The sequence below is a fragment of the Condylura cristata genome, unplaced genomic scaffold (genome assembly GCF_000260355.1).
Source record: "Condylura cristata isolate star-nosed mole 26May11 unplaced genomic scaffold, ConCri1.0 scaffold00017, whole genome shotgun sequence".
NCBI lineage: Eukaryota > Metazoa > Chordata > Mammalia > Eulipotyphla > Talpidae > Condylura > Condylura cristata.
In genome coordinates, this window is record NW_004567118.1 from 793,930 (window position 1) to 819,606 (window position 25,677).

The window sequence follows — 25,677 nt, forward strand, 5'->3', positions numbered from 1 at the left end:
CTGGCAAGGTTGGGGGAAGGGACTGATGACAGGTCACAAGATTAGCAAAGTTCTGAAAAGGTCAGAATTGTACCGCATTGTGTTTAGGACAGATTACTCCTGTGGTCATTAATCAGATACAGTGTTCTTATTGTCTTTGTCCTCGCTGTCCACATGGATGAGTCTTGTGGTTGGACCGAGAAGGAAGTCATGATTCCAGGCATCAGAATTCCCACATCATAGCAGCTGTTGTTTCATGCTGTATTGGCAGAATTTATCTGTTCATGATGTTAAAAAAAAACTTCTGTATTTGGGTTGTTTTACTTTTAAAAAAGTTATTTTTACTTATGCATACAAGAACTGGGGTGCAGGGGGGAGAGGGGGGAGAGGATTCACCAGAGACAGAGTGGGGAGCAGAACAGGCAGAGCTACTAGAACACACTGCTGAGGGGAGCAGCGGGGAGACAGGAGAGGTCTGCTGTGCCATGTGGGTCAGCTCCCTGGCCGGGGATCAAACCCATGCTGCAGTGGCTGCCAATAGCTTGATAATACTTAAGACTTTAACCACAGGGCTACCAGGGAGGCTCTATTCAGGTTGTTTTAGACCCAAATAAATATAATGACCATGATAAGTGAATTTTTTTTTTCAAATTTGAATTTAGATGTTAGAACATTTGTGGAAATAGAATAATTTTAAGCACTATTTAGGAAAAAATAATAAAACCTAGTTAACTGTGAGAAACCTGAGAACCTTTAGAACATATGACTATCATCTTGCATAGAGTTGCATTAAAGAATGACCAATACTTCAAATAGGAATAATGAAATGCAGTGAAATTGGCATTTTTCTCCTCTGGTATATAGTTCTATGAAGTTTAATATAGGTATGGTTTCATGTAGCCACCACCAAAATCTAGATACAGAACATTTACACTATCCTCAAAAATTCCTTCATCATGTCTCTTTACAGGTATCTTCCCTTTGCCCAGAACACTTAGTAACTACTGATCTCTACCTTTCTATCTCTATAGTTTTGTCTTTCCTAGATTGTCGTGTAAGTGGGATTATAGTAGGTAACCTTTGAGACTGGCCTCTTCCACTCTGCACGTTACCTTTGCAAATCATTCAGGTCGCTGCCTGGCTCCCTGTCCCTTTTCATTGTTGAGTAGTATTCCGATGCATGGCCATGCTCTCGTTTGTTTAGCCACTAGCCATGGAAGGGCATGTGGGTTGTTTCCAGTTGGGGCAATTATGTGCACAGCTGCTATAAACCAAGGAGTGGAGTTGCTGGCTCATATCCTATTTTTTATTTTTTTAAATGTTTATATATTCAGGTTTGTTTTAGGCCTAACCAAATTTCCTTTAGGTCGTTTTAAAACTATTTTTTTTTTCTTCTGATGTAACATTTCATCTTTTATTTCTCCTTTTCCCTAGGTTGGCTTCATCATAGGTGTTGATATTGTAACCCCAAATTGTATGCCTTCATCATAGATTTTGGTATTGTAACCCCAAACTTTTTCTTGCCTTCATATTACTCCAACTTGATCAGATGACTCACCTTCAAGAATCTAGTTTGCTATTAAAATTTTTTCACTAGATAATTTTCATATCTGTTTTTCTATTCTCTTTTGTTCAGTTTTATAGATCATGTTCTCTGAAAGACATTTCTAATTAGATGTCCGGTTAACACTTTAATCTTATCATGGTAGAAACTTAAAAAAAATCCCCTTGCATCTTTTCCCCTTTGCAACTTCCTTATCATAACTACAAGGTACTTTCTTATCTTCATGTCTCTTCCCCCCTTCCAAATGCAGGCAGTAATAAAACCTAGGACTTTGCTTTTCATTACTACTTCCATCACCAGAATTGTGTTACAGATTCTGTTCATCTCATTTATGCATGTTATTTTTCACTAACCTTCCAACTGTATACTTTTTTTCATCCGAAAGTCAGGATTTAAAACATCTTTTATAAAGAACTTTCTGGGGGTTTTTTTGTTTTGTTTTGTTTTTTCTTCAGATCCTTTGGTGAGCCTCTCTATTTCAACAGAAAGACCTACATCTGGGTTTCAGTTCCTGTACTATATTACAGCCTCTGCAGTTCACACTAGATACATTTTATATTTTTTCTTTAGGGCCTTGGTTGCCTTGAAGCCTTTGCTCAGGTAGCCTAACGTTCTTCCAAATTCTTATGTTAGGTCCTCTTTTTCCTTCTATATGTCTTTGTTCAGGAACAGTTTCTGTTATCCAAAAAAGCTTATCTATTATTAAAGAGGACACAGTTGTAATTGTAGATGACATGATTGTCATCCCTAGAAAATCCAGAATTTGATAGTATAAATAAAATACAAGTAACATTAAAGAGAGTAGTCAGACATAGAATAAATATACAAAAAGTGAGTTTTTTCACATTTACATAATGTTTCTGAACTATCATAGAAAAATATCATTCACAGTTGCAAGCAAAAAACAAGTTATTTAGAAAGAAATTTGCCTTATGAAGAAATTTATGTGGCAGAATGTTAATACTCTTTCTGGAGACATAAAAGAAGAGTAATTAGAGATACAACATGCTTGTGAACTAAACATGATGTGAAGATTTTAGGGATTGGGCCTCCCTGGTGGCATAGGAGTTAAAGTCTCAGGACTATGAAGCTATCACCAGCCACTTGGGCTTGCGTTCGATCCCAGCCAGGGAGCTGACCCTCATGGTGCAGGAGACCTCTCCTGTCTCCCCACTCCTCCCCTCAGCAGAGCATCTCAGTAAATCCTCCTGTTCTGCTCCCCACTCTGTCTCTGTGAATCCTCTCACCACCATCCTCACCTCTGGCCTACACCCCAGTTCTTAGTTCAGTATGCATAAATAAAAAAATAAATAAATATTTTAAAGGTTGTTTTTACTCTGGTAAAGTGATACTAATGTTTATCTGGAAGTAGTAGAGTTTAAAATAGCCATGATAATCATAATAGAAATTGTTAATTAAAGGGTTAAACTGGAATCATACAATGTGGAGCCATTAAAAATCATTTTGTATAGTACCTGAACTAAAAAAAGCAGTATACATACTACATAGCACCAAGGTATTTTTCAGTATTTTCTATAATAATCATATTTGCAATTAGAAACAAAGATAATTATTTTCCAAGAACAGTTAATGTTCTCAATTTTTAATTAAAATATAACAATAAGCCTGTTCAATATTAATAGCATTTATCTTTAGGTGGTATAATACAGTTTATTTTTAACGTTTTCTATTTATTTAACAACTTTTATTCGACTATATCTACTGCTTTTATAAGAACATAAAAGATTTGTTTTAAAAAATGACCTTTTTGCCTGTGACTTAATGAATATTCGTATGTTGTCACACTTGGGTTTTGTTCATTCTCACTCTTTTTCATTTTGTTAATCCCTAGTATTCTTTTTCTTAAAAGAACGAAAATGTCTGGAGTACACTTCTCCCTGTGGTCCCTAATAAGAGACTTAATTAGTTAAGTATAAAATGTTAGAAGGTTCATGTTAATCTAATGAACTATTAGCGCTCAGTCTTTGCACCTATTAAACATTCGAAGTGTATAAATTCCTTTCTTTCTGTGGTGACTCTACTCCCATTAGAGTAAGACAGAAATCACTATGCAGTAGAAACAGAACCCTCTTGACGGTGTCTCTGTTCTCACTTCGCAGTTAGGGAGGAAACGTCTATCTTCACAAGATATAGCTGTGCATCGTGTTCAGCGCCTACCCTACAGCCGACCATGGAGTAGAGTTAACGTTTAGCTGTCTCACGAACGAATCAACATTAAAGCTGTTATTTCTGGGATAATCCACTCACCAAAGCACGGGAAAATAGCAGGGCATTGCCATTTCCCTGACTTAAGAGGGGTACTGGGCCAGTACAGGAGTTCTTGTAAGCTGTAAGGTCTGTGTGTACAGAAACAGTCACTCGATGGGCCGTTCGCTTTCACCAGTACATGATGCGTGCGTCTGTGTTACGGTCATGAAGTCGTGGTCCTGAAATGCCCATGTAGCTTGCAGAATCCCCAGTGCAGTCCCAGCCTTGGGCAGCTGCAGCTGAGCGTGCGTTTGCCGCGTGTGTAGGTGAAAAGGCAGCCAAGCCAGTCTGTGGCAAGCCTTGTCTTTTTTGCTCTTGAAGTGAGTCTATTTAATTGTCGCTCAGATTCTGGCCTTTAGCGTCATTTCTTGTCCCTTTGTAGCTTGGTGCTAACAGTGGTCTGCACATCATCATCTTTGATGAGATTGATGCCATCTGCAAGCAGAGAGGGAGCATGGCCGGCAGCACAGGTGTGCATGACACCGTGGTCAACCAGCTGCTGTCCAAAATCGATGGGGTAGAGCAGCTCAACAACATCCTGGTCATTGGTACGTGTGCTCTAAAAAGGAAAAATATGCTGTGTTTCAAAAGCACTGGACATCTGGCTCTCCCTGGTGGCGCAGCGGGTTAAAGCCCAGCACTGAGAAGCTAAAGCCACTTCTGCATGAGTTCGATCCCCACCCCAGAGGTGACCCACATGGCGCAGCAGACCCCTCCCGACCCACCGCTGCTCCCCTCAGCAATGTGCTACAGTATATCCGCCTGTTCTGCTCCCCACTCTGTCTCTAGTGAATTCGCTCATTGCCCCTGGACCTGTACTCCAGTTCTGTATGCACAAATAAATAAATCTTAAAAAACAAACAAACAAACAAAAAACATTGGACATCAAGGCCTCACCAATGGCGGTTGTACATGTTGCCAACGTTTCCAAGTTAGTATCACATGAGTGGTACTGAAAACTTCGATCTTAATGTCCAGCCTTAAAGGGTGAGTAAAGGAGCAGGCTTTGGTGGTCGCTGGGCTGAAGTTAGTAGCTCCCCCAGGTGACAGTGGTCAAAGAGTGGGTGTGCGGTTTCCAAACCGGGTCCTGTAGGCCCTGAGGGTCCTCAGAAGTGCTTCAGGGTCTGTGAGGGCCGGGGAGTGTATTTCAGATCACTTATCCTGATTATAAGCACCTTTTTAAAAGGAGCTTTATATACTGAGGCTCTTCTTGGGCTGACTTTTGGCAAAAACTTGTAGTATTTGTGAAGGTTGGATACCAATTGGCCTACACAAAACGGGAGGGAGTTGGGCCGGGCAGATCATGGTCACATTACCCTTTTCTCATTGTGACAGATGGCTTATTCTCTTCAACCCTTAACCTTTTTTTTTTTAAATATTTGAAGTTTTCATTCATTTATATTCCATTTTTTACAGTTATTTATTTATGCATGCAAGAACTGGGGTGTAGGCCAGAGGTGCAGGGGCGGTGTGAGGATTCACCAGCGACTGAGTGGGGAGTGGAACAGGCAGATCTACTGAAACACTCTGCTGAGGGAGCAGTGGACAGGTCAGGAGAGGTCTGCCGCGCCATGGGAACAAACTTGTGCTGTAGTGGCTGTAGATATCTTCAGAGTGCTGAGGCTTGACCCCTTTTGCCACCAGGGAGGCCCCATATTTCATTTAATTGTACAAAGTCTCCAGACATTTCATTAGGACAAATCCAGAATAAATGATATTTTCTTTGAGAATAATTTGATTTTCTATGTGACGTTTATAAAATGCCCTCTTTAGCCTGGCAGGAGAATTACTATCCTTGCATGCACTGCAGGTTTATTAAATCTTATTTCTGAACTCTGGTAATTTGTGTGTTGTTTTGTTTTAACATCTCCGCTCAGGAATGACCAACAGGCCAGATCTAATAGACGAGGCTCTCCTACGACCTGGAAGACTGGAAGTTAAAATGGAGATAGGTGAGCAGACCTGTCCCTGACATGGGCAGGTGTGGGGTGGGGGGAGTGGGCTTCGGGTTCGTGAGCAGGATCAAAGCCATAAAACTTAATGTTTGTTGGAAAAGTTGCTTCTTGTGAGAAACAGATGTTTATATGCCGGAGTACCCCTAAGAAAAAGCACAAGGATTATAATGATCTCTGTTTTACTTTTCAACGTTATCAGGCTTACCAGACGAGAAAGGTCGCCTGCAGATCCTTCACATCCACACCGCAAGGATGAGAGGGCATCAGCTGCTCTCTGCCGACGTCGACATTAAAGAGCTGGCTGTGGAGACCAAGAATTTCAGCGGTGCTGAGCTGGAGGGTCTGGTGCGAGCAGCACAGTCCACTGCTATGAACAGACACATAAAGGTCAGTAACACCAGCTTCTGCACCCTATAAATACCATGCCAGCCTTCTGTTTTCCTTTCAAGCGCACCAAGAGCTAGGCAATGCTTACTTTTGATGGAGAAGAGCCATGGGAAAAGGAATTGAAATTAATTGCCAACTGCTGCACCTCCAGAGAAGCAGGAAGAAAGATAATGGTTACATCTTCTCCCTGGTAACCAGTGACCCTGGTCGCAGGACGTTGGGTTTTCTACTAGAAAATTCTGCTAGAATTGGTGACTGCTTCACTCAACCACATATTGAATACCTTCTATTTTCGAGATACTACGCTGAAGACACAAGATGATAAAGCATAACCTCTTCCCTCAAGGAATTCAGCCAGGGAAATGAGCATGCTCATAAATGAGTGCCATAGGGCCTGATGCTGTGGCAGAAACACCGACCAAGAGTCTTTGATTTTAATGAGTAAAGTGCCCTTGATCCTTCACCATCCCGCCTCCTCTGCAGGCGTAGTTGTCACCTGTAGAGAGATCACTCCCAGATTTATGTCTCATCTCTTGAAAGTATCTTTCTCTGACTTCCAGATTTATACTGAATACCCCTGCTTGGCTATTTTATCAGGTCTCCAATGTACTATTCCCCCAACCAAATTAACTGCCATTTTTTTTAACCGCTTTTCCTTCTTGTTCCTATTTCCCTGTTTATTCCAATTTCCCGGTCTTACAGCTTCCATGAGGTTGAGCTAGCTTTCATTAAACTTCAGGCAGTGCATGTGGAGTTGTGATCAGCACCTTTTATACCAAACAGCTTTTAATATTTTACACTTTCTCTGGAATGACTAATGCAAAGGATTATGTGGCCCTTCAGGGGAGAGAGAACACATGGGACAGCAACCTCACCCTGCCCCCATAAAAGAAATAGTGGTCTAGCACTTAACTTCCTTCTCCGCATCTTTTAGAATCTTTGTTGTCAAAAGGTTTTCAGCACTGATCTCCCAGCACGACTCCTCCTCAGCTGAACAAAGGGTGTGTGCAGTTTTGTTTCGCATTTGCCATAGATGATCAATTTTCCTAGTAGTGATTGATAAATGCATATTTAATTTGAAGCTTATAATTTAAAGTTGCTACGGAATTTTAGAACATCTACAACATTTCAACTGTTTGTTCTGATGTTCTGTTCTCATATTTCAAAAGCTCATTATTAGTATTATTTTCTTCCTTTTCAAAAAATTGAGGCTTAAAGTCAGATGGACTAAAGGAAACAGGTATTCCCTGTTAAACATTTCTTGGGTTTTTTGAAACAAGGAAATCTGATCATAATTTGTGTTGTTTGTGCTTGAACCCATATTCGTAGTCAGCTAAAATTCAGGTGACATTTGATTGTTTTTATCTTGAAAGGAATTTCTGCTTTGGGTAGCAAAGATTCAGAACCCAAATTTCTTCTGCTGTTATTTGTTGTAAAGAAATAGAAAACACACACATACTTTTTACAAGTAAGTCAAAATGCTCATTTATATTTACAGAATTTCAAAACATTTTTTTCTTATTTTCCAAAGAATTTTGATTGATTAAGGTCATTCTACCCTTAATTTCAGAGGAATGATAAGAACTTTGAAAGGTCAGATTTAAAAGGTTATGAAATTTAAGGGTGACCACTTGATATTTGCTAGTGTTGAAATACAAGTTTATTAGTTTTTCTAGGTCTAAGCTGAAAGATGGTTCCTCTTCTATATTGATTAGCTGTTATAAATAAAATACAGAAAAAAGTCTTGCAGATTCAGACAAGTGAGGAAAGGTTTCCTAAGAGAGTAAAAATTCAGAATGATAGAATTTTTAAATGTAAGATTTCACTAATCTTGTTAAAATAATAAAATTAGCTAAATTGGTCCTTCAAAATGTGAATGAATAGGTAGAAGTAATTTTATGACTGGGATATTGCTTACAATTAGGTAACTTCTGAAATTTCTGGGTTGCCTCACAACATTGTATTCTAAATTAATCCCCCCATCTTTATTCACTTTTCATTCATTGGGGGAGTCCCTTTATTAATAGCACAAAGACAAGCTTCATGGTAGTTCAGATCTGAAATTGATCACGATTTTTGCAAATGCTGAAAGGTAGATAAGATTTTCCCTTTGTTTTGTTATATATTTCTATCACATGAATTCAGTTTTACTGGAGAGGAAGTCAAAATAACAAAACATGCTAAAAAGTTATGAATGGGAAGACATTTCAAATGGGGAGGATAGCTAAAAAAAGGTCTTGGCTCACTGCTCATTCCCTGCCCGTTCCCAGAGAGTTGGCACCTTCGAGAGGCCTTCCACATGTCAGAGGTTTTCATGAGGGTTAAAAACCTAGATTACGGGGCCCTCCCTGGTGGCGCAGTGGGTTAAAGCACAGCACTGAGAAGCTAAAGCCACTTCCGCATGAGTTCGATTCCTGCCTGCCCCGGAGGTGACCACATGGTGTGGCAGACCTCTCCTGACCCGCCCGCTGCTCCCCTCAGCAGTGTGCTTCGTCGATCTGCCTGTTCTGCTCCCCACTCTGTCTCTGGTGAAGCCTCTCACCGCCCCTGAGCCTCTAGCCTGTACCCCGGTTCTGTATGTACAAATAAATAAATCTTTTAAAAAAAAAACAAAAACCTAGATTACTTAGAAAGGAGAGCTTGGATTACCCTTAATTAAATTATCTTTATCCTCAATTTAAGAAAACTTTGCTGACTTACATAAGGATAAAATGAGATAATCAATATGCTGGGATGAGATAATGTTAAGAAACATACTTCATGAACCATAAAGTGCAATAGCAATTTAATTTATATAGTTTGGAGTGAGTATCATAATTCTTTCATGGAGATGCTTATTTCCTCTAACACCACTTCCTTTTTTTTAAACTTAATAATGTCAAATAAATGCGATTAATACTTACCAAGCGCTTAATATGTGCCAGTAAAAACCTTACTAATCATTTCAATGCTAATTATTCTTTCAGGATAATATTTATCAATTTAAAGAGTAACCTGTTAATCTAGTTTTTAAAAATACAGAAGTCATGCCTCAATGCTTCGTAGAAGACTCAGGACGCCCAAGTATGTAGGAAAGTGTGGGACAGGCCGTCTCTGGTGCCCCCTCCTGCTCCGAGGTAGCCAGCATGTGCAATAGAGCTTCGTAGTGTTTGTATTTACATTTGTATTCATACATGCTTTTTTGAAAGAAGAAAAAGAAAGCAAGCATTTGTGGAAGTATACTGCAGTTTAAATTTTTACCTGATAATATGTCCAGATAGCTTTCTGTCTCGGTATATGTGAATCTTTTTTATTTTGAACAAATGCATAGTATTCTAGACTAGGAAAAGGTGGTTTAAAATGTAAGATCCCTGAGGGCAGGACCCTGTCTATTTACCGCTGCATCTCCAGTGCCCGGAGTAGCACATAGCCCTGGCATGAGAGTGCTCACCCTGCCCCACTGTGTCCACGGCCGTCACCTCCAGCTCTGGGAGCCAGATGTGTGTCTGAGCTGCAGTTTCTAGTGTTGCCAGTGACCGCCATCAGGACGGTTTCATTCTGGCTTCTCAGAGAACCTGTATCTTGTCTCAGAAATATTGTAGGATTTTCTCCACCTTTTGGTGCTCTGAGGGCTCATAGTCGTGTTTCTGAACAGATAGGTTTCTGCCCATGTGTTCCCACCAGAGCTCCTTGAACCTTTTAAACTGCAAAGACACACCTTTCAAAACCATAGAAAATTATTTTTCCTTCTGTCTTATGTTTTTTCTCTCATTCTTTCTGCCCTCTCTTCTGAGGATCCTACTAGATCAGGGGTAAAACTGCTGGATATACCTTCCATGCTTCCTAACCTTTCTCATCTGCTTTCTGTCACTATATCACTTGAGATAAGAAGGGTGATAAATAAATGTGCTCTATTTGCCATCTTGATTCAGTTGCCCAACATAGTTATTTTTACCTCATAAGATTGGCTTTGTCTTTTGGTGTCTGTCCTTTTATTTGTTTCAACAGTCTGTTCCTAAGGGAACATGACTCATATTTTACAATAATTGGTGGAAGGTAGATACAGCTATACATCCTTTCATTTTGTAGTCAGGTTTTTTTTTGCAGGTACCTTAAAAAAAAAAACAACATAATACCAATTTAAAAATTAGACTCACTTGCCTCATGTAACAGGGAGCAGTCACATTGAAAAAATGTGTTGGTATCTCAACCACTCATCTGATCCAGGCAGCTCAAGGGCTGAGAAAAGCCTCGACGCGTCTCCAGATGTCTGCTGTGTTAGCTCCAGGTGCAGTAACAGAGTATTTGGAGCTGCACATAGACTCTCAGCCACTAAGTATGGTACAAGTCAAAGTGAAAGGCCCTGGTCGCCTGAAACAGTGGCTCATAAGTCTGGTTGAGCATCAGAATAACCTCTGGCACTTTATAAAAATATAAATGCCGAGACCTTCTGCTGGGCTTATTACATAAAAACTTTGAAAGGGGAGGACTGGGCCTCTAGCTAGCTTCACAGCACTAGGGAATTTTCTGATACATGGCCGAGAAGAGACCCACATCTCAGAGCCCTCTGTCGGCACGTTCTCCTCCGCCTGCCTCACCTTGAAACGCTTTCTCTCGGTTGTTCTTTGATGCAGGTGAACCATAATTCACTTCACTGCACTGGTGCCACCTTGGCAGACACCTGACTCTTCCAGTCTCCTGCGATCCCCAGTCACTTGGTATTGGGGTACAAGTGATTTAGTACACCCTTGGGAGCGCACTTATAGGATAAAGCTCTAGGAGTGGAGTTGTCCAGGCAAAGATAAACGCATCTGTGAATTTGAGATGAAAATAGGTTTCTTAAGTCCTCGGGGCTTATATTCTTAGGCTGAAAATATTCTTAAATCTTGGAATTCCTTACATTTTGTTTTCATTTCTAATTAGGCCAGCACTAAAGTGGAGGTGGATATGGAAAAAGCAGAGAGCCTGCAAGTGACAAGAGGGGACTTCCTTGCTTCTTTGGAAAATGACATCAAGCCAGTGAGTATGACTACTGAATGATGTATGGCCACCGCCCAAAAATAATTCAGGAGAAAAATAAATGCCGTTGAGCCCAGGGTAATAGACAGTTTTTATACCATATGTAGTTTTATGAAATCAGAAAACCTCAGTATTGGAAATTCCTAATTTAAGAAATATCTGTACAGTAACTCTAATGACTGGGCAATAAACCAATACTTACTGACATATTCTCGGGAGCTCACCATCTCATAACCCAGACCATTTGATTTTGAGACCTTCTGGTTATTCTTATATTACATGGTACTAGAATTTGTTTTCTCATTCTTGTCCAATCTGAAGCTACAGAAACCTAAATTCAGTCCCTCCTTCAATTTTCTGCTAATATGATATTCAAAGTGAAACTCATGCCCTCCTCTCTCCTTCTTATTTTCCAACCTCTTCCAAAGCATTCCCTTTTCCGCTGAATACTACTGATTGTAATAGCTGTGGTTTCTAATTACACTGGGTGCCCTTTAAAAAGAACATTGTCGACTTTCTTAAAAGTTTACTCAAAACTCAACAGAGTTAAAATTTTAGAATACAGCATAAGGTCATTAAGCCATTTTCCTTTAAGACAGACACTAATGTTTGGGTTACCATTGTTTGAAGCTCCATAAGAACACAGAAACAAATTAAAGAGGTGTGTATGTTTGTTTTTCTTTACAAATGGATCTCAGGTGCATAGAATTAGATTAATCTTAATCCTTAATTTATGACACCTAATCCTTAATTTATGTCATTCTTGTAGGTGGTGTGTCAAATAAAATACTGTGTATATGATTTTCCTGGACTTGATATTTTATTACCAAGAGTCACCCTTGTGATTTCCTATAGCTATACCTGCATCATTCATTTTTAAGTACCGAGTAGCACGCCCTTGTGTGACTACCACAATTTATTTTCCTGTCGGTGGGTATTTGGAATGTTACCAGTTTTTTGTTATTACAAATAAATGCTGCTATAAGCATTCTCGAATGAAAGTCTCTCAGTATGTATTTAGGAGTAAAGTCAGTGTATTCTTGATTATATGAATGTCTAACTTCAACACAATTTTAAACTGTCTTTCCAGTAGTTGAACCAATGAACACAATCCCCAGTAATATAAAAGATTCTATTAAAAGGCATCATCTGTAAAACATGGTGTTGTCAGGCAATTTTGGGCAGTCAGTCAGATGTAAAATGGGATCTAATTTTGGTCTTGATTTGCATTTCACTGATTATTTATAAAGTGAAGCATTTCTCCATCAGGGTATTGGCCATATGCATTCTACGAAATGTTATTTATATCTGTCCCCTTTGTTTCTGCATTGTTTATCCTTTATTTAACCTGTATAACTTCTTTATATATTGTTGACAGTAATTATTTGCTGCAAGTCTCTCCTGCAAGAACAGCAGTCAGTTCATTTTGCCCTGCCTATTTTTTGACAGTCATGATTTTTAAGTATAAAATATTATCTTTCATAAGTTACTGAGCCATGAAGATGGTGTAATCTTTTGCTATTGTCATTTGTAATAGTTAGCAAAAATATTAGGCCTCAACCTAACTGATCAGTTCCAAGATTTTTGTAATGACAAATGATTTGGCTGAAAGGAAGGGGAAACTAAGGTAATCTAGTTAAGAAAGTAGCAAATTACTTTCATTTATTCCAACAAAAGAAATGGTGGAGTAAATAAGGATCATTCACAGCCTGGAAGGGTTACTTTATCTGGGTCAGACCAATTCATTTATTTATTAATTTTAAATAACTTTTTTATTGTAGTGACATTGATTTACAACACAAAGCATTTTTTAGGGCTACACGTCATTTTCTGTCAAATATGTTACCGCACCTACCTCCAAAGCCCTCATAAATATGTACCTCCCCACAGTCCACCAGACCTCCTCTACCCTCTGATACTTCCCCCAACTAACCTCAGTTCTAGCAGAATCCAAGGGTTTGTTTTTGTTTTGTTTTGCCCGTTCTTTTGCTTTGTTTCATTTTATCTAACAGAAGAGTGTAATCACAGTATTTCTCTTTCTGATTTATTTCATTTAGTATAACCCCCTCCAGTTCCATCCATGTTGTTACAAACGGCAAAATTTCCTATCTGTTATAGCTGAGTCGGCCTCCATGTGTCTACAGATACACTCAGCCACCCACTGGTGGCCCCTGGGGCTGTCCCCCAGCTCGGCTCCTGTAAGTTCTGCCACAGGAGGTGCTTCCACGTGGAAGTGCTTCCCAACAGGGGTTTTCACATTCTTCAGATAGGTACCTGGACGTGGAATTGCTGACCCATATGGTAGATCCGGTTTGACTTCTTAAGATCCTGATTCAGGTATCTTAAAGCTGGTACTGTGAGACTTTTTGTGTGTACTTGAAATAATTAAGGACAACAACAGTCAATTACATTTCCTAGAACAGCCATTCACCTAGACTTACCAGGCTGTTCCTTCTCACAAGCCAATGAGTTTACCGCATCCAGGCTAGGGACTGAGGATTCCCTCTGGATTCAGAAGTTAAAGCATGCCAGAACCAGAGTGGGCTGAAAAATTATTTTGGTGGCAAAATAGGGATCTGAAGCCACTGAATACTATTTCAGAGACAGGACTAGGAAGAAAGGCTTTCTGTGAGATGTAAATTTCTAAAGAACTACTAAATTATTCCGTACATTGGGTAATGAAAAATTGACTTTCTGAGAGATGTGATAATTTTTGTAAAAATTGAACTTCTCCTTGAGAAACTGTGCTTCAGCTTTTACTTTATGCTGGGTTATGTTTTCCTACTCATTTTTTTCTCCTGTAAACCCTGTGGAAATGTAATGCAGTCAAGTGCTAAGGTTGACTGCTTTTGGCAGCCGGTTGCATGGGAGTCACAGTTTGAGATTAGCTGACAGTGAAAAGAGACCTGATGTGTGCACTGATAGGTAGTGAGCACAAAATCAGGCTTAATAATTGCATCTGTTTCCTCTTCCTAACCTTGCAGTCTCTAATTATAGCTGCTCATTTCTGAGTCTTATATTTACGCCCGTGTACTTACCTTGGTATCATTTACCTTGTATCCCTGACTGCCAGACTGTTGTGGAAAGATCTCCTCATTATCATTCACATTCCAATTTTAATCCCTGACACAGCGAGTATGAGGAGAGTATCGTTGTCTGCTGTGCCAACTATTTCTAATTTCTAATTCATAATCTCTTTTTCTCTTTGTTCTTAACAGAAGGCCACAGTCTGCTTACTCCTTATAGAAACAAGCACGTTGGAACATACCTTTCTCAGGGATTACAAGCGTTTGGGCTCTCCTAGAATCTGAGCCTAGAATCTAGTGTTTTAATCCACTAAGTCACACAAAGCAACTTTTACCCCCAGTGGGCAAAAAGATAAATGAGAAATTACAAAACACTTTTGTTGCTTTTTGGGCTTTTTACATTCACAGGGAATATTGCTTAACACACTTTGTGTGTAGGAATAATTATACTCTTTTCTTAAATGCTCTTGTTGTTAATACTAATGCTCAAAATGCTTTAAATTATCCTTTCCTCCATAGGCCTTTGGCACAAACCAAGAGGATTATGCAAGTTACATTATGAATGGTATCATCAAATGGGGTGATCCAGTGACCCGAGTTCTGGAAGATGGGGAGCTGCTGGTTCAGCAGACTAAAAACAGTGACCGCACACCATTGGTTAGCGTCCTTTTGGAAGGTGAGAAAGAATATGAGACAATATGTTAAAAAAAATTTTTTGATGCAGCAGCACTTTTACAAAGCCATTTATCACATTTCAGAACAGTGAAATATTACTGTTCTACGTCTAACTGCTCATGATCTGAAAATTGTAACCCAGTGCATGTACCAATGTTTGCATAAATTAAGTTTTTGTTGGGGGAAGAATGTTAATCCTGAGTGGTAACTCATTTTCTTGTAAGATTATATATAAATTTATGTTACTTAATAGACTATCTGATAGCAATTCAATTAAATAACTACGCATTGAGTACTGACTAGGTTTTCAGCACTGAACGAGTTGTAGAGGTACAGAGACATTTGTGAGGTTTAGCTTGGTCATGAAAAAGTCAATGTAAACAATTTCCTGACTACAGTGTACATGTGTGTGTGTTGGCGGGAAAGGAGGTGAATGCAAGTCACTTTGCCCGGGGTGCTCAGGAAAGCTAGAGGTGATGTTTAATTTAGACCTTCAAGCATCAGTTAGGATTTTCCCAAGTCAATGCACAGAAAGGACATTCTATTCCCAAATTTTTTATTTGAAGTTGTGATTCTTATAAAAGAAAAGTTTAGTAAGTCCATAGGACATGAGTATCTAACCCTCCCAAAGGTCTGAGTGCTGTGTTCCCTGCAAGGAACATTTTAAACCATGACTTGAAGGATGAAGACAAGTTGACTGTATGAAGTAAATGGGAAGATCTTCTAAGCAGGGTGTGAAAAAGCCCTGGGTGGAAAGGAGATTGAAACAGAAAGGAAGATGGCTAGACCTGAGGCTAAAGAAGTAGACAGGAACCAGTTCGTGCAGTCTTGTAGGTCCTGTTAAAGGGTTAGGCTGTATCTGAGGGGGAAGGAGAAGCCATTTGTAGGAATTTCAGCAATCAGGTGACATGGTCAAATTTGTATTTTAAAACATCATCATGACTGCTTTGTGATCAAGAATGAACTGGAAGGGCAAAAAGAGATGCCAGTGTTATAAGCAGTTGCGTTAGTCTTAATGTAAGCTGATTTTGATTTAAGGTAATACAGCAGTAGTGGGGATAGAGATAAGTAAACCAGAGAAATATTTAGGAGGTAGAGTAAAAGACTTTGTAATTATAATCAGTTGTTAATCATAATAAGTATTATAATTATGCATTGTTATCATAATTGAACTCACATTTTAATTCTTACTACCTGCTGGTCACTCTACTGATACTGTGCTGTTATCATTGGTGAGATGCTGCTGTCTCCCTAGTGTATAGATAAGGAGCTAACGCTTAGAAATACAGACATCACCCCCAGTTTCTAGTATACACAGCCTGCTAAACTATACTGTTTACTAAGCTCAGAGCTCCAGTAGAGAAGCCTATTAAGAAGAAAGAGCGTGAGTTCAGTATTAGATGTGCCAAGTTCACAGTTCCTATAGACTTGAAGGGGAAGTGCTGGCTGGCCTGTTGGCTGTGTCTGGGACTCACAGGAGGCCCGGCTGCAGGACACAGTCATGAGCTGTCCGTAAACAAACTGCTGTGAATCCATGGTGCAGGGGGCGTCACTCACAGGAGAAAAGGGGGCCTAGAACTGACCTCCCAAGTGCATCCACATTTAGAGACTAAATAGACGAGGGGGGTTGCCAAAAGAAATGAACAAGAGCAGCCAGAGCAGTCAGAGGGGAAAGAGAGTGCTACCCCAGAAGCCACATAAGGGTAGTTTTAAAGGAACAGAAGGAAGGAAGAGTTGTCAAAACACAGGTAAGTTTGTTCTTAGATTTTGTGGCCTTTAAACTCCCAGCTTTTTGGTTCACATTTGCTTCTAATAGACAGTTTCCCATGCTGCCAGTATCGTCTGCAAAGATGATATTACTATTTTCGTTAGGCAGTTTGATAGAACTAATAGCATATATACTGATAGGCATTTGAATGCATTCTTTTTATAAGACACAAAACCCTTAAACTTTATACACTGAGCTAGAAGCTTGAAAGATATGACTGTGTGAGAAAAGAAGAATGTGTTTCATAATACTTTTGTAAAATGCTAATCAGTGCATTAAGTTTAGTTGCTAATAAATAAGAGCAAACATGTCCGCGGTGAAACTGTGTCAGAAATGGTAATGAGCAACTCGCTGAGACCTCAGTTCCTGGGGAAAGAAAGTCTGGACTTGTTTCGTGCCCCTGTGCTTAGGCTGGCTGCCTCCCCTGACTGGCTGTCTCCTTCCACAGGCCCCCCTCACAGTGGGAAGACTGCTCTGGCCGCAAAGATCGCAGAGGAGTCCAACTTCCCCTTCATCAAGATCTGTTCTCCTGATAAGATGATTGGCTTTTCTGAGACAGCCAAGTGTCAGGCCATGAAGAAGGTATCAGACTTCTTTCATTTTAATCGCCTGTGGCTTGGTATGTGTGTTTGTGTACACCTGAGTGTGTATATGTGTGTGTGTGGATAGAAAGTTCACAGCAACTTTTCTTCTCAAGTGGCTAAAAATAAGAGAAAACATGGCTACCGAAACAATCAGTAGAATGTGGAGGGAAGCTGGGTTAGATATATTTAACTCACAATGGGTTGTTACTAAGGAACCTTTAGTTTCTACAGTTTGCTTTGTTTATATCATGATTCATTGTTATTGACTCACATTGGTGACTGAAAGAAGCAGAGTTGAGAGTAGGTAGATTTAGCAAATTCATTTCGAATTTTTTAAACTTTCGTTCGTTAATGTACAAATTCTATCCACTTAGGGTCGATTAAGGCGACTGTAGTTCAGGAAAGGACAGCATGGGGGTACTCGACACCCAGGCCCTTGTTTGCCACCTGCCACTGGCCTCCATAGCCACCGCCTGTGGCCTGACTTCCCCCCCAGTTGAATTACCTGGACATGATATCATGTGATTAAGGCACTTGAGAGTATGAGCTTGAGGCACTGCGCACCTTTGCTATGATGCCTCAACCAGCCAAGGGCATGGGGTGTGCATATGTAAATATGGGCGGAGAAGGGAGGGCTAAAGGGGAGATCCGGGGGGCTGGGACTCAGCTGCTCACTCCCTGCCTGCTCGTCTGCCTGTGTGCCTGGGCCGGATTCAGCATTAAATGCCCGTTAGAGATACCAAAGGCTCCAAAATTCTCTTCCCGTTTGCCTAATCAGCAATGACCCTGACCAGCCTGGGATGGCTGCACAGCACAGTGGCATTGGTCAGGAGGAGGCCACTGACTTTCCCGCAAAGGGCGGTGCTGTCTGAGGTGGCGATTGGGAGTGTGCTTGACGCACTCCTCACCCTTCTAACGTTCTCCAAGCACCTCTGGTCACCATCTTAGTATAACAGCTTTGAACTGTCAGTAAAAGTCAGAACAACATGAAATAGAGTCCTACAGCAGCATGGACGATAAGACTACTACGTCCGTCTCTCTTACACCTAAGGCTTCTGGGATAGCAGGTAACCGGTAACCCTCTAGAAACAGTATCAACAGCAACAAAATTCTGTGCTGAAGACTCACTCGGCATCAGCCTCCACAGTTCTGTGTGTCCCAGGCCAGGTGGGAAGTCTGTTTCCTCTCTAGTTTGTGTTTCTGCTACGAGTCCTTTTTTCGTGTTTGATCTTGTATAGATAATAAACTGACTACGACCCAAAGAGATGTGGGGTAATCAGAATTAGGGAAAAGCCACTTGAGACTCGGGGTGGTGCCAGTAGGACAGTCACGTGTTCTTTTACCTTACGCCCAGGCCTCGCTTTATGAAGGCAGAATGCAATGACCAGAGTTTTTTTCTTTAGGAAAGAGACTGCCAAGAAAAAAAAAACATGTATGTGTGTGTATGTATATATATATATATATATATATATATATATATGTATGTATGTATGTATGTATATACATCTTGAATATGTATATATATTTTAAAGATTTATTTATTTATTCATACGGAACTGGGGTGCAGGTCAGAGGTGCAGAGGTGGCGAGAGGACTCACCAGAGACAGAGCGGGGAGCAGAACAGGCAAATTGACAAAGTACACTACAGAAGGGAGCAGCGGGCAGGTCAGGAGAGGTCTGCCGAGACATATGGGTCAGCTCCGGGGCCAGGGATTGAACTCGCACTGAAGTAGCTGAGCTCGCCTTCAGTGCTGGGCTTTAACCCATTGTGCCACCAGGGAGGGCTAAGGCAAAATATATCTAAAGAGCAGACTCCAAAGAATTATAAGCTTGAGAAGCAGATCTCTTACTGGTACCACTGGCAGAAAACCTTGTAGTTTGGCATAGTTGGAGGAGGCATAGTCTATAGTAGGATCCCGACTGTACACCCTGAAGTGTCAAGATAAACATTCTGAGACTAGCGAACAGTATAGCCCGGATGGCTACAGGTGACCCAAAGGGCGAGGTATCTACCTAGGCCTTCTTGGTGCAGACCTGCGGGCAGAGCATGAGAAGAAAAACCCAGAAGTTCCTGTCAGTTTTGCAGTGTTTCTCAAGAAGTTCTCGTAGAGGTGGAAGACAGTGTCTGGGGAAGAGAAGTCTAAATCTGGTGAAATGACAAATGTTGATGAACTAAGCTGCAATGGGGCAGGGAAAGACCGTGGCCCAGCAAAGGGAGGCAGAGGGCGCCCCAAAGATTCCCCCCATAGATTCCTTTACCATTCCTCCTGTTCTGGTAAGAATTTCATCCCATGATCAAATCCGTGAACCCCAGTACCTCGATCGGAGATGTGGAGCAGTGGGTGAGGTGTGGAATCACTTAGGTGACAGTGAACAGCAGCCCGACGACAAGCTGTGAGGCTGAAGGAGAAGATAGAGGAGGATGTTGCCAACTTTAGGCTGGAAAGGTTTGATGGCACCAAAGGTCCCACTAAAGTTGCCAGGGGAAATGTGGAAGAGGAAGACAAAGACGAGGAGGCAGGAGAGGAGGAATACAAAAACCATCAAAAAAAAAAAAGAGAGAGAAATAATCCATATAAGGATCTCTGAAACTGAGTGAGAGAGGTCAGTGTTGCCAGACACAAGAACTTGACATGGTCAGTCTGTTCTGTGTCCGTCCATCCTGGGGGCCCCTGGACGAAATAAGTAGGACCAGTATCCACCTTAATGTCAGGTAGGATTTTGTTTTGTTTTTGTTTTCTCCCTCGGAAGGAATCCTTAAACTACTTTCTCTGGTGAAAATTTAAATAATAACCCTGGGAACCTGGGGCCATTAGACTTAACCATTTCAGGGAGCAGCTGATTCTGTTGGTACTTCCCTGGCTCAACCTCTTCCTTACCCTTGTTTAAGAGCCGCCGTCTTCTGTCCTCGGCACCCGGCAAGCGAGTGCCCTGCTTTCACCAGCTGCCAGCTTCCACCTCATGTGTACTCAGAGATGTGGGTGGATGGTCCTAGTTTTTCTATAAAATTTTTAAAAAGTATTTTATGCTCCTGTAGATCAAAGCTGCTTTATAAGTGTGAGATACTATCATTTTTATTATTTTAATCTCTTGCAAATTGACTTGAGGGGGGAAGGTAATATGTGCTGATTTTAGAGGCTTAAATGGTTAAATTAATGGTTTAATAACATGATTTAATCTTTAAATTGTTGAAGTCTTTCAAGGTAGAGTTTTAGATGAGTGGAAGGCTAAGGAATATAAAAATAAGTGTCTATACAAGCTTATTCAGAATTGTTTCGATTCATGATTCACTGTCTGGAGCAACCGTGCACCTTTCAAGTCACAAAACTTATTTTTGTCGCAGCAGTCAAAAAACTCATATGAGGATTTCTTGATTTTCCTTGGGGAAAAGTTTTTACTCCCTGTAACTAAAGGACAGAACAGAGGAAAGAATGAAGTATAGGTACTTTAGAAGTATTCTCAAAATATTGCAAAATCTTCCTGCAAATAGTTTTCACATTGTTGTCTAATGATAGGCTGACACAGCCTGAGGGCCCAGACCGTCTGCAGGCGCAAGTCTTCCAGGCTGCTTCTGACCATGAACTATGAATGTGTCCCCAGCAGTCCTGGCCGGCCTCCCGCAAGCACCCCCTCACTGTTCCCAGGATGGGGCGATGTTTTCTTTTTGTTTTTTTTCTTTAGTGCACAATTTGAGGACATTTATTTCCTTAGACATTTATTGCCTCACCCTCACCAAATGCACCATTCCCTAACTACAAAAATAATTTTGAAAATACAGAAAAAAATGGGAGAAAATAAAAATAAAGCCATATTTGACCTTCAATTTTCTTTCTCCTCAGACACACGCACACGTTATGTATCGGGGATCACATCTGACATTGTTTTAAGAATGCTTTTTTTCCTTAAAATATTAAAATTTTTTTTCATTGTCATTACAGTTTATCTCCAGATCACATTAACAGCTGTATGATATCCACTTAAACAGTCCTTTTTTGTTGAGCTTTTAGGTTTTTTCACAATTGCAAATATTATTCTTTTTTTTCTTAAAAAAAGGTTTATTTAATTGTGCATACAGAACTGGGGTACAGGCCAGAGGTGCAGGCGCAGTGAGAGGATTCACCAGAGACAGAGCGGGGAGCAGAACAGGCAGATCCACTGAAATGCACTGCTGAGGGGAGCAGTGGGAGGGTCAGGAGAGGTCTGCCGAGCCATGAGGGTCACCCCCTGGCTGGGGTTTGAACTCAAGCCGAAGCAGCTGCTCTAGCTTCACAGTGCTGCGCTTTAACCCCTTGCACCACCAGGGAGGGCCTGCAAATAATATCCCATAGAACTACAAAACTAGAGAAATCACTGCCTTCTTTCTTTCTAGATTTTTCTTAAAGTAGCATCATAGTGTCCTGACTGAGTTCTTGGCCTTCGATTCAAGTAGAATAGAACTTGAATTCCAGCTTCACCACCCTTACCAGTCCTTATAATCACTTAACCCATAAGCCCATTTTCTCACCTATAAAATGAAAATAATATTAATAACCACCTCATAGGGTTATTATGAGGCATAAACAAGATGCTAATTTGTGTATCATGCAGTGCCTTGGGATATAATAAATATGTAATATTTGTTTATCCATAAATAAAATGCAGTGATTATTTTTACTTATCATTACTGTTAGGCGTATATTTCTGGTTACTCCTTAGGATAAGATCTCAGAATTGGGTTTGCTAAGGTAAAAATATGAGTGTACTGTCAACCCTCTTAAAAACACAGATGATTGGCCCTCCCTGGTGGCGCAGCAGGTTAAAGCACAGCACTGAGAATCTAAAGCCGCTTCCGCATGAGTTCTATTCCCGCCTGCCCCGGAGGTGACCACATGGCGCGGCAGACCTCTCCTGACCCGCCCGCTGCTCCCCTCAGCAGTGTACTTCGTCCATCTGCCTGTTCTGCTCCCTGCTCTGTACCTGGTGACTCCTCTCACCCTCCGCGTCTCTGGCCTGTACCCCAGTTCTGTATGCACAAATAAATAAATCTTTAAAAAAAAAAAACAAAAAACACAGATGATTTATAAAGCCCATAGCTCCAGAAAGCTGTGTGCTTGCAGGCATACAAGAATGCTGATTTCCTTAGACTCCCATCCACAACTGCTGGTTTTAAGATTTTTTATTTATTTTTTTTTGTCAATTTAACAGGCAAAAGATTGACATATAATTATCTCCTCAGGTACATTGTAATACTAAATGTTCAACTTTAAATTTTTTCAAATGCTTTGCAATGGCACCAAATTTGTGAAATTCAGGTAATAAGGCATTAATTTTATTAAAGGGAGTGATCTGAATAATTAATTCATAGAATATTTTTATATACCATTTTATTAAACCAAGGAGAGTTTTTGTTAGCAGAAAGGACCATTATGATTGCTTTAATGAGTACCTAAGATTTCACTGTAATTAAGTTACTGCTTCTTGTTCACATATGGATGGTGCTAAAATAAATGAAAGTGGCTTATTCTCAACTAATTTAAAATTCACCTTGTATCTCTCTAATTTGCTTGCTAAATCCTCTCTCCATGGATAAGCTCTCCAATACTACGAAAGTCTGTAGGAGGTAATTTCCTCACATTCTGGGGTTGTGAGGACACTACATGTTCTATTAAGATATTTAAATACTCACAGGTCTCCCCCTTTTTTGTTTGTTTCCCCACTTTCATCCTATTTTAATTCCTTCTTCCATTTTTTGCATGTATACTTTAAAAATATCTCTTTTAGTAGTTCTGTTAGTGTTATTCAGTGAACAAAAAGAATAAAGTAGGAGAATTTGATTTTAACTAATTGCCTAATCTTAATGCTTGCCAAGTATACAATACAGAGAACAATCTGATGTGACTAAATTGTTCGAATAAAATTAAGATAAAATATCAGTGATTTATAAAATGATCTCCATTAATCAGATAATGTAGTCTTGTTTTTAAAGGACTGAAAATTAATGGAAGAAATTTTCCTTTCCACTAGCTTTGCAAGAAAGAAATAATCTTCTTTGAATATCCTCCTGTAAATCCCACTGCAAATTGTAGTCTGCACAGAACAGAATCTTGGTACCTAATCCTCCTCTTTTCATGGTTTAGTCCATACAAAGAGCGAAGCTGGAAATTGGATCTTTTGACAGCAGTTACTAAGCAACAGAATTTGGATGTTTTTGGTTAACATCCTAATATATCATGTAGCTGATTTGCTGAAGTTTGTGCTTGTATTTACTGAGAGAAGTGGACACTCCAGAAGTGTCTACGTGGCCCCTGAAGAGGGGGGTGGGGGTACCCTTGTTGGTATTTTGCTTAATACACGTATGTCTGGACCACGGAGGAGGAGGAGGCAGACCTTCGGGAGGACTTTCAGACCTGTGCCATTCTGTTTCAGGAAGACTACCCTACTCTGTGGCTTGTGTTACATGAAAATGTACAAATTTTTCCTGAAAAGCAGGGAGAACAAATAAGGGATTTTAAGGTCATTCCAGGAAGCTTTAGTGCTTTGCCAAAAGTTTAGGTCCACTTCCTGAGGCAGTTTTCATCAGAAGACAGCTAATGTTTGCTTGGTCTACTCCCAAGTTATTTTTAGAAACCAGAGATTATTACTGATAGCACCTATTTGAATTTGCTCATTTACGTTTTTATATGCTACCAAATATGATTAGAGTATGCTTTCAACTAATTGCTGACAGATTTACTGCATTAGGGATTTTCTAAGTCATCAGATTCCTACTAACTAGGTACTTGACGCCCATGCTCTTCGGGACGGAGATGAACTCTTTCAGCCCAAAAGAACCAGAGAATTTGGCTTCACTTACCTCAGAACACTAAAGCGTTTACAGAAAATGGAGGACAGAAGCTACTTCGAACATGCTTTGCTGTGGTTTGTGACTCTGAAAGACTGGGATTAACATGAAGCTAATGCTGGCATGTTCCCATTTGTATTCATGCAGACTCGGGAGTCTGCAGCTGCAGCCCCGCCTCTGCTCACAGGTGGCTCCCAGCGTGTCTGGGGCCTCCGGGAGTGGGCGCTGTGCCTGCCTCGAGAGCCTGCCGGTCCTGGAGGGCTGCATCTGGCCTCCCCAGCCGCTTTGCAGCAGGCGCCTTCCCTTTCGGCCTCCTCAGCGAGCTCCAAGGCCCTGCTGCCGGCAGTTCTGCTTGCTCTGCAGGAAACTCCCTGACGGAACGAGGATGACCATACATTCCAGTCTGCTTTGAGCAATCCTGGTTTTTACCTGTGTTGCAGCGTGATCATTAACAGCTCCCCCTTTCAAGTGTCCTGGTTTGCATGATAACTTAGTATGATCCCCGACTGATAACCTCTCCAACAAGAAAAGGCTTGAATATCATACTTTTATCTTACTAAATGAGAGGAACAGAATTTAAATTAATTTTTTAAAGCGTCTATAAGATGTAGCCATTAGCTCCGGCTGCAGCCCACCTGGCTAACTGTTGTTTTGGACTCATTTGATCTAGAGCAGAAACTGCTGTGTGCTGTTTCTGGTGGCAGGTTTGCCCTTCAGTTGTCTTCTGGCGGGGGCAGTTTGGATGATTTTACTTCTCCACGCTTCCTTCTAGTGCTTCTCTTCCTTTGGGGAGTTATCTGCCTGAAGTTGGGGGAGAACTTCCCAGCTCAGCATGTAAATACCTCACATAGATGTTTGTCTGGCTGCTGATCTCGGCCACTTGCCAATCGAATCTGAGCCATCTTCTTAGTCAACATTCAGTGGGGCCGGGGCCAGGAAGCCTGGAATGGAAAGGAGCGAGGAGACGAGGCAGGGAACATGGGTCCCAGGGAAGCGTGATGACTTGATGTTACACGAGTGACTAGATAAGGGAAAGAATGTGCATGAGAGAAGTGAGCGGGGTGTGTGCATTTAAATCAGGGCAGAGGTGCTACTTGAAACTGGTCAAGTTACAACTGGAATCGCACAGCCTGTGTCACGGTGAGTGCGTTCTTAAGAGTTACCCATGGGTGCTCCTTCCCCGTGGCAGTAATTAGTACATTAAGAGCTGTCGGTAAAACAACAACAACAACAACAAAAAAAAAACTACATTAAATGGCTGCTGTAGGTATTTTCCTTCTGAAGTGTTATGGGTAGCCTGTGTTACAGGCAGTCAGCTGTGGCGTGATTTGCAATGCTTCTGAATCACAGGCTCCGAGATAAATCGGGAGACGACTTAACAATTTATCATGAGTCAAAAGCCAAGCAGTGGCCTAATGAGGCCTCTCATTAGTAGCGCCAGGGAAGCTCTACTGTTTTCAGAAAAGGAGAAGGGTTGATTCCAGGAAAATGTAGAACTGTTGCACATAGCCAGCCTGGGGCATCCTGGACCTGGGGCTCTAAAGCACTCTATTACGACCTGGAAGAGTGAGGTGGCCGCTGAGCCTTCAGTAGAATTCTGAGATGTTGGGAAGCGCTATTTTCAGTGACTCCTGACCAGCCACCTGAATCTG

The 25,677-nt window shown here is 40.9% G+C and overlaps 1 protein-coding gene and 1 pseudogene across 1 annotated transcript in view; both read left to right on the forward strand.

Annotated features, from left to right (window-relative positions):
* NSF (N-ethylmaleimide-sensitive factor) overlaps positions 1-25,677 on the forward strand; it is a 101,118-nt gene that overhangs the window by 45,614 nt on the left and 29,827 nt on the right. The window contains exons 7-12 of the mRNA XM_004684065.2: positions 4,194-4,359; positions 5,689-5,763; positions 5,966-6,153; positions 11,056-11,151; positions 14,697-14,853; positions 17,069-17,202. Of these exons, the coding sequence (XP_004684122.1) occupies positions 4,194-4,359; positions 5,689-5,763; positions 5,966-6,153; positions 11,056-11,151; positions 14,697-14,853; positions 17,069-17,202 (816 nt within the window). The remainder of the gene's footprint in view (positions 1-4,193; positions 4,360-5,688; positions 5,764-5,965; positions 6,154-11,055; positions 11,152-14,696; positions 14,854-17,068; positions 17,203-25,677) is intronic.
* On the forward strand, positions 19,160-19,882 carry LOC105853777 (annotated as a pseudogene).